Raw genomic sequence first — 10,012 nt, forward strand, 5'->3', positions numbered from 1 at the left:
GAATTTTCCTGAGGGCACCTGGATTTCATTTATTGCTCAAATCAACACAAACATAAATATTGAACTGAAAATACAGAATAACTGAAAATTAGAATTCAGACTTCTTCTAGGTCCAAGGAGGGTCCCATGTGTCTCCCCGAGTGAGGAAATTCTGGGCCTTTCTTCTGTCTATTCCATCTCTCTGGCCCTTGCACAGCTCTGGGACTCAAGCTCAAGTTCTTACCTCATTCTTACTCATCTGCAGGAGAAAATGGCTTCAGAGCTCGATGTTCCCCATTCTCCACTTTCTTTCCATGGCTTCCAATTCTTTTGTCCTTCCCTGCCTCCCATTATTTGTTTCTCAGCATATTTTGTTATTTTACCACAGCTGTTGATATGAAGAGCCAAGTTCATCATTTCTGGAAACTGAACCCACTAAAAACATTTTTAAATAGAAAATAGAAGCTCTTCATTTGATTTTAGAGCAGTTTGTCATTTTAGAACTTCTAGGTTGTTCCCAGAACTTCTGAGTTGACTTTTGGGTGTTCCTGTCATAAACTTTATTTTGGAGTTATTTTTGGCTCCTTACATTTCAGCTGGGCACTTTCACAACCCTCTGCTTGTGAGATTTGCTTCTGTTCCCCCTGACTGCTTTGCATAAGCCTCTCCAGGCCCAGACCTGTGGCTCAGGCTGTATAAAAGGGGTCTTTGCTACATGAGCTGAGCTGCATCAGGCAGGCAGGGGCAGCAAGATGGCCTCACAGAGGCAGGTCCTCCTGTCCTTGTTGCTGTGGGTCTCAGGTGAGAGGCTGAAAGTGCCATAATCCTTCCAGAGTAGTGTCATTTTAAATAATTTTTTAAGATATATAATGAGTAACACTGGTTATTTCCAGAATAGACGCAATGATGTCCTACCATGTGGTACCATGAGGAAGCATGCTTGCAATGACATATTTCAGTGTGACTGGGATAAAGTGTGTCTGTAACACCATTTTTTTGATTGCAGGTGCCCATGGGGACATCACGATGACTCAGTCTCCAGGCTCTCTGGCTGTGTCTCCAGGTCAACGGGTCACCATGAATTGCAGAGCCAGTCAGAATATTTACAGCAACGTAAACTGGTACCAGCAGAAACCTGGGCAGGCTCCCAGGCTCCTCATCTATGCTGCATCCAGCAGGGCCACGGGCATCCCAGACCGGTTCAGCGGCAGTGGGTCTGGGACAGACTACACCCTCACCATCAGCAACCTCCAGGCCGAAGATGTGGGGGACTATTACTGCCAGGAGGGATATAACTACCCGCCCACAGTGCTTCAACCTTGAACAAAAACCTCCTCCCTGGGGTCGCGGGTCACGGAGGTTTTGCTGCACCAGCTGCTTCATCTTCGCTTAGCCCTGAACATGTGCGTTCCCCTATCTGCCTGAGAAGTCACGTCTCCTGACTTACTTCTTGAAGGTCTTGTAAGGCCCAGCAGAAAATGAAGAGTCCAGACTTTTCCTTCATTCCCTACCCCTTTAAAAAAAAAAAAAAGATTTTATTTATTCATTTGCCAGAGATAGAGAGAGCACAAGCAGAGGAAGCAGGAGGCATAGGGAGAAGCAGGCTCCCTTCTGAGCAGGGAGCCCAATGCGGGACTCCATCCCAGGATGCTGGGATCATGACCTGAGCTGAAGGCAGCCATTTAACCAACTGAGCCACCCAGGCATCCCTCCTGCATCCATTTTTGTGGGAGGTTAATGAAGACAAATGCTGTGAAAATGTCTTAGGGATGCTGTTGGGCGTTTTGTGTCCCAGGAAGCTGTGTGTTTCCCAGGTTCTCATGGCAGGAGTGAGCCAGGAAGCTCTGTCTTTAGCCTCTGACAAAGGGCCATGAACTTTACACCCTACGGATCAGTTCTCACTTCCTGCTCCTCTTGGACTCTGGGACATTTCTCTTTTATTTCCTCATTCTCTTTTCCTCACCCTCCTTCACCCTCCTACTCGGAACCTTCCCAGGATGAAACCTTTGAGCTCTCCTATTCAGAATCTCCCACGTGGAAGGTAGTGTCCCTCTCGCTTTTTCCTTCCATGGGCCCTGTTTCCCAGCTTTCTTGGGCAGTGTCCTGGACATTCATTTCTGCTCCAGCTCCTTTCCTACCTCCCTTCTCTCTCTTCTCTATTTCTCCCAGGCGTACTCATTCTTACAAAGGCAATTCTCGCATTATTATTTTTTTTCATTTTATCTATTTATTGCTGGTGAGGAGGGGCTGAGGGAGATGGTGAGACTCTCAGGTAGATACCCTGTTGAGTGGGGACCTAATGCCTGCTCTTCTGAGATCATGACCTGAACCACGAGTCGGCCACTCAACAGACTGAGCCACCCAGGTGCTTTGATTCCCTCACTCTTCAATCCTGTCACATAGGAACACAGGACACTGTGCCTCCGCACCTTTTTCACCACTTGTCACCTTTTTCTTTAAAGTCATCCCTTCGGCACTCAGGTCCAGGAATCCAGAACCATGGCCCAAACTAAAGGCAGAGGTTCAACCAACTGAGCCACGCATTGTCCCTGTGATGCTCAGCATTGTAATGTTGGAGAACTTGTAATGATTTTCTGATGGCGCACCTAAGGCATGGACACGAGAGTGACTGATCAAGATTGGGTGGATCATTTCTGATGATCCAAGAGACGATTGGAGGAGGGTCAGCCAAACAACTGAGAGAGCAGGTAATAGAAGATCATATCCTGAATACAGTGAAACCACCCGGAGTTGTGACAGGCTGAGAGAAGCTCTAGGATGTGGGAACTAAAATATTCCAGTAACCAGGAGAGACTTTGGGGCTGGTGTTTGTCTGCAATAAGGAGTGATCCTAGAGTGGCTTAGCCTACCTATCTTGATTTCAAACATTGTTCTTCCACTTTCTAGGCAGGCCTATTAGTCTAGAAGTGGCTGAAGGGGGCTACAGAACCGTCTCTTCTAAAACCACCACCTCAGGGTGGTCTTAGAAGAGATGGTTGGCGCAGGGCTGCTGTACATGTCAGTGGTTTGGTGGGTAAGCATCGGGGGAGAAGGTGTCCAGGTGGTGAGTCCTCTATCTCCCCCGTCTTCCATATTTTTTGTTTGCCACCCTCATATAATCTGCTTTTGCTGTTCTTTCCAAATTTAAAATGTTTTCTAGTGACAAACGTAGCCTGCTCTTTGCTCCTAGTTTTGCACTAGAAGACTTTTTTTTTTTTAATGTTAAAAATATGTTGGGAAAAGAATAATGTGCATTGGTTCCAGCACAAGGATAGACTGAGATATAGTGTTGTCTCCTTCATGAGCTGTTTTTTTCTGGGTTAAAATTTGAATGGCAAAGCCAGGAAATAGGAGTGCTCAGCAGACAGAGACTACAGACATCCTGTAGTGAGGAGGTTCTGCATGTGAGCGGCTGTTGGAGGCAATGGTAAGTGAGGTAGAGACGTGTGGAGAGGGCCAGGCTAGGGCTGTCATGACTAGAATGAGGGCTGAAGTTTGATGTGGGTCCTATCATTGTGACGGTACATCCTGATGTAAGACTGAAGTCGGCCATATTGTCTTCAGCTTGCAGCCTGCGGATGGTAGGGGTCAAGTCTGTCCTAGTGCCGCTGCCTCTGAACGGGAGGGCACCCCATAAACTCAGGTGGAAGAGAGATAAATGAGGGCCTTCAGTCCGTGCTGGTGCAGGCTAAGCAGTGCTTCCTGGCCATGTGGTGGGGGCTCTCACTGGTCTTGCCGCTCATGGAGACTCTCTCCTGGGGAATGGCCAGGGACCTGGCAACTCAGGAAAGTGTCATGTGCCCACTGGAAGCTGCCATCAGAGGCGCACTGGGCTGATGCAGAGATGCTGTGTTTCTGTTAGAGCCAGAGTGAGGCTCACCTCCCAAGGTGAGGCCAGGCCCTAAGCTAGCCAGTGCATTTGGTGGCATTCATTTTCTGTCCCCTCCCAATACCACTCTTCTCAGGGAGTACAAGCATCTCCCCTGAGGGAACTCTCAACTTGGGGACATTTTCTCAGCTGGACCTTAAGAGCAGTAGCCTGAGGATCTGGCACTACCACCCTTCCTCACGCCCGCCCAAGTCTCTTCAGACCTTCTCTGTGGAAAAGCAGCATCATGCCTGTGGTGGAGGCAATAGAGGTGGGAGGTTAATGTAAATGCCCAGCTGGCAGAGCTTGCAGAGTCCAAGGTTGTGTTGGTACGTGGTGGTGCTGCCTACTGGCCACTCCCTTCAGCCCCCTGCACTTACCTGGCCCTCCCCCTGACAGATGACAAACAACTAGAATGATCTATTAGGCGGTGGTAAGTCACATGTGGCTCAGAATGATCCTGTCTAGGAAAAGTCACTGGGAGCCACTTGAGAGGGCATTTTGTAGAAGATGAAGAATTAGTTCATAAGAAATTGTTGAGATGATAGAGGATGTGCTCTTGCCCTGCGAGCTGGGATTCACACGGGTTTGTCTTTTGGGCTTTGTCACGGTACCTGAACATGACACGTCAATTTAGAGGCAGGCTGAACGTGAAGTTGGGCACAGGGGGTTCTCCACTCTGAGCAGGAGTGACTGCTCTGCCTGGGAGGGCTTCAGGAAGACAGGACATTGGTTTCTAGGACTGAGCAGATAGAGTCCTGGGCTTATCCACACTGAGGCAAGTTCCTTGATTAGTGTCTGTTCCCAGCCTTCACTAAGGTTCCATGCTCAGCCCTCTCACCCTTTCCAGGTGCTGAGGACATGTCAGGACTTCATTTAAGGTCTTTTACTCAGTGGGGCCCACTTTCTCTCCCCATTGGATCCAGGCCACCCTGGTTCACACTTTTATAACCCCATTGTTTTCTGTTCCAGACAATAATCACAACTTGAAATACATAATTGTGGTAATTCTAGGGTTTAAGAGTGTTCCTGAAATAACCTATAAACTCACAGTAATGGAGCCCAGGGCACTCTCCCATGTGGCATCTCAGACTAGAAGGCAAAGATTTAAGAAACTGGTCCCCAAATCCCTTGGGACATGCTTGAGCTATACTAGGAAATTTCTGGCCACCCAAAGTCCCACAGGGTGTTCTGAGAGCAGGTGTCCCCTTTGGCTACAACCTCAAGCTCTTCTGAGCTGATTTACAAGTTGTGTCATTGGACAAAACCCTAGATTGTTCTCAAAATCCTTAAAGGTAGCTGGTCAGGACCCCTGAGGAGCAAGCCTCTGGTCCAGCTCTCAGAGATGGGGTCTGGGGCTCCCCTGCTGTGGATCCTGCTGCTCTGGGTTCCAGGTGAGAGGGGGGCACATGGAAAAATGGTGGGAAAGCTCACTGTGGTCACCATGCTTTCAGTGTGTCTGGGTTCTTGGTGACTGGAATTCAAGCATTTGGTGTAGGGTTCCAGTTGCTCAGTTACATTTTGTTTTCTGGTTCCTCAGAGTGTTGTCCTTGACTTTGACTACAATTTCATCAGTGCTGTGGGTCTCCACTGGGATATTCTCAGTATGTCTGCAAATTTGTTGTGCTTCACATTCCAGGCTGCACTGAGGACATTGTGCTGACCCAGTCTCTAGCTTCTTTGACTGTGTCTCCAGGGCACAGGGTCACCATCTCTTGCAAGATCAGTCGAAAGTCTGTGACATTTTGGGCATTACACACTATATTACATGGTATCAGCAAAAATCAGGACAGCATCTGAGAATCCTGACTTATAAAGCATCCAGTCAAGTGTCTGGGGTCCCGGCCTGATTTAGCGGTGGTGGGTCTGGGACTGAATTCAGTCTCACGATGGATCCTGTGGAAGATAGTGATGCTGCCAGTTATTACTGCCAGCAGAGTAAGGAGACTCCTCTCATGGTGCTCTGGGTGTAAACAAGACCCTCCCCAGGAGGCTGCTCAGTGAGGCTCCATCCTTCATATGTTCTTCCTCATGACCCAGTGTCTCTGGACGGTTTGGGTAAAAGGGTCAGACTATGAGAGAGGAAGGTCTCGGACTGACACATATCTGTGTGTTTGTGTTTTCCTCATAACCTGTTGTATAATTTAATGATCATATGACTTCAGGGGTCACATAGTCACTCTCCATGTTGTTCAGAAACTAAGAACTGGATGTAGTTGTCTGTGCTCCTTTGATTCAGGTTTCCCCATCTCTGTGTTTTTCTCAAAAACAACTTCTTCTGTCCTAGACATATTTACTTGTCCTTTTCTCCTTGCCTGATTTTCATGTCCTTTTTCTATGATACCCATCATGTATCTGGCCAAGGTCTTCTCTTGTCTGCTTTTTCTGTTTTGTAGAACATTACAGGTAGAGTGAACTCCAGAAGCCTGAGTGTAGACAGTGACAAAGATTGAAGGGTCAGTTTTCATATCTGTCTCCACTCCTACGTTTGTATCATTTGGGCTTCTGTATCCTCCCCAAGGGGAGCTGGGGAAACTGACAAATAGTACCCTGTAACATGTCAGTGTCCTCAGATTACCATTAGTTTCTAAGCTTGTAACAGTGTGTCACCATTTAGGAATTTTACTGTCATATTCCTTTTTTATTGCCCCAAAAAAGTTAGGACAAACTCAGTGGCTAAAATACACATTGATCATCACACAGTTTCTAGGAGTCAGGCTTCTGGGCAGAGTTTACCTGGGTTCTCTTCTTGGGGTCGCCCAGGAAGAAACAAGGTGCTGGCCAGACTTCCTTCTCATCCAGAGGCTTGAAGAATCTGTTTCCAAGGTCTTTTCAGGTTGTGGGAAGAATTCTTTTCTTTATGACTATCTTACTAAAGGTCCTGACTTTTGGTAGCTATAGGACAGAGGTCACATCAATGTCCTAGTGGCCACTCAAAGTTCCTGACATGTGAGATCCTTAGTAATCATCCCAGCAATGGGAAATCCATCCAGAAGAAAGAGAGCTTAATTTCTCCTTTAAGGGCATCGTCCTGATTTAGTGAGGTCCCACCATCATAATCTTCATTTTAATTAACTCAGAATCAACTGACTTGGGATGGTAGCTACATCTGCCAAATCCCTTCCCCTCTGCAAGATTGCATGGGCTCGAAGGAAGTCACAGGCTTTGCCCACACTGAATGGGAGGGCATGAACCCTGGGGAGTAGGTGTCATACCCCCCAACCCTCAAGATCTCTTTGATACAACTATCCCACTTACATAAGGCTTTTTTTGCTTGCTTATTTCCATTCTCTTTCTCCCAAGAGTCTCTGGTGCCTAGAACATCAAATACAAAAGCTCCTCAGGTAATGGATCATGAACAGCATCAGACCCACCCCTCAGGGCCATGTTTCCCTTCTAGCTTCTCATATTTCTCCTATTGCTTCCCAACTGAAGAAATAGTCAATGTTTCCCTTGGCTTTGTGTTACATTTGTAATAAATTGATAAATAATATTAGGCATGTAATTTGAAAAATGCCTGAATTAGGAAAGAAAGAACCATCTCATATGAATAACCCAAGCTCCTACCCTAAGGACCTAGAAAATAAAGAGCAAATAAAATCCAAGCAGGTAGAATGAAGGAAATATAAGAATTAGAGTGAAAGTCAATGGAATATATATTCTAGCCCCTCAAAAAACGTAGGATCCTTTTAAAACCAGCAAGGGGCAGAGAGCTACATGTATTGTCGTGCTATTGAGCCAAAGGCTGTGTATCATTCAGTTTCAGAGGGAAAGGTAAATGTTTGGCTCACAAAAAAAAAAAAAAAAAAAAAAAAAAAAGAAAGAAAAAGAAAAAAAAAAGACTTGTTTTGGCTCCACCTGATAGTTGGATGGGGGCTGGTTCTCTTCTCTAGAGGGAGCCAGTGCCTGTCATTCGTGGAACATCCTTGCACCTATCTAGGTTCCAGATCACACTCTGGGGTTCTAGTTTCCCTATGTTTTGGGGGTTCAGAGGTCTTTACAGAGACCTTAATGTATGGAATAAGGTTCAGTTCAGCAGCGGCCAGGGGAAGAGGCAGCACCCCTCTGGGGATTGGGATTTGCTGATGGAAATTATGTACAGCAGATTCTTACTACAGAGGAAATTCACCACCCACACTACCCCTTTTTTTGGTAATGGTGTTGAATTAAGCTGTCTGGACAGGAACGTGTAAGTGATGCCCTGGTCCAGAGGTCCACATGCCTCCCCAAAGCCCTGAGAACTTTCCTTCTCCTCTGCCTGCCTAGCTTCTACAGGTAGAAGGACCACAGGGACTTCTAAGCCAAGACCCCCTCACCCACCCGCTGCTGAATTGCTTCTTCCTCTGCAACCAGAATACCCTTGGAATTATTTTCAACGGGCATCATTAGGAGAGTGGGTGTTTAGCTGGTGACAGGGCTCAGCCAGCATCATGGATTTTCCAGCTCAAATTCTCAGTGTCTTGCTGTTTAGTGTCACAGCTGAGAAAGAAGGGAAGCTCAAAACTTACAACCTCTTTGCCATCAGAGCTGGAGTCTAGGACCAGTTTTTTCTTTCTTTGGCTTGAGTCTTTTGGCAAATCTGCATGTTGCATGCTAGGAAGACGTTCCCTTCCTCTCTTTCTGCTTGCTTCCATCTCTTCTGTCTCTCCCATGTGATCTTAGTTTCCAGTGGGGGAACCATCTTGACCCAGTCTCCAGCCTCTCTGGCTGCTTCCCAAGAGAAGAGAGTCACCATCCTCTCAGAGACCAGCTCCAACATAAGCTCCAGCAACTTAAACAGGTACCATCAGAAGCCTGGAGCTTCCCCTAAGCTACTTGTTTACTTCTCAGCAAGCCTAGCTTCGGGGGTCCTGGCTCACCTCAGCAGGCATGGATGTGGGTGGGAACTCTTAACTGTCTCACCACCAGTAGCCTGGGGGTCTAATGCGCAGCCAATTACTGTAGCCAGCAAGGGCAACAGTGTTAAAGATAACAACAAAAGCTCCAGCTGTGGGCCCAGCTATGCTCCCTCAGATACCCTGAAGGTCATGGGCTCTGCATCCAAGCCTGGGAGACCTCACTGTGGCCATCTGTGCTGCCCTGGACTTGGCTGACTGTAGAAGATGGTGGGCTTTTCTCAATGGGCTCCGTTTTGGCGACAGCCTGGTTCATGAAGGGAAAGGTGAAGCAGGTGTGATGCCATTCCTCCAGAGCATTACTCTTGTTTTGTTTTTGTTTGTTTGTTTAAGATTTTTATTTATTTATCTGTCAGAGAGAGAGAGCACAAGTAGGCAGAGAGTCAGTCAGAGGGAGAAGCAGGGTCCCCGTTGAGCAGAGAGCCAGAGATCTGCTGGATCCTTGGACCATGGGATCATGACCTGAGCTGAAAGCAGACACTTAACTGACTGAACCACCCAGGCGCCCACCTCCGACTTAGGTCATTCTTAAAAGAAAGTTACTTTCTTGATCCATTCATCTGTTGATGGACATCTATAAAAAATAAAAAATTTAAAAAAAAAACAAAGTTACTTTCTGCACTGCCCTGTAAGGCTTTCTTTGCTAACAGGATTGAATTAAGCCTGTCTGGACAGGATCCCATAAATAATGCCCTGGACCAGACATACACACACCTCACAAAAGCGCTGAGAACCTTCCCTCTCCTATGGCTGCCTAATTTACATAAATGGAAGGACCACAGAGACTTATAAGCCAGGACCTCCTCACTCACACCTTGCTGATTTGTATCTTCCTCTGGTACAAATAATTCTAAAATATATATGGAACCAGAAAAGACCCCCAAAGCCACAGGAATGTTGTAAAAGGAAGCCAAAGCTGGTGGCATCACAATTCCAGACTTCAAGCTCTATTACAAAGCTCTCATCATCAAGACAGTATGGTACTGGCACTAAAACAGACACTTAGACCCATGGAACAGAATAGAGAAACCAGAAATGGACCCTCAACTCTATGGTCAAGTAATCTTTGACAAAGTATGAAAGAATACTCAATGGAAAAAAATGAAAATCTCTTCAATGAAAGATATTGGGAAAACTGGACAGACACATGCAGAAAGATGAAACTGAACCAGTTTCTTAGACCATACACAAAAATGGACTCAAAATGGATGAAAGACCTTAATGTGAGAGAGGAATCCATGAAAATCTTAGAGGAGAATACAGGCAGCAA

General features: G+C 46.5%; 1 gene segment (V, D, J or C); it reads left to right on the forward strand.

Annotated features, from left to right (window-relative positions):
• Positions 1-644: 644 nt before the first annotated feature.
• On the forward strand, positions 645-1,302 carry LOC131808421 (immunoglobulin kappa variable 3-15-like). The segment is given in 2 exon segments: positions 645-780; positions 986-1,302. Coding segments are annotated over 2 exon segments (366 nt in total).
• The last annotated feature ends 8,710 nt before the right edge of the window (positions 1,303-10,012 follow it).

The sequence above is a fragment of the Mustela lutreola genome, chromosome 9, assembly GCF_030435805.1.
Source record: "Mustela lutreola isolate mMusLut2 chromosome 9, mMusLut2.pri, whole genome shotgun sequence".
Lineage (NCBI taxonomy): Eukaryota > Metazoa > Chordata > Mammalia > Carnivora > Mustelidae > Mustela > Mustela lutreola.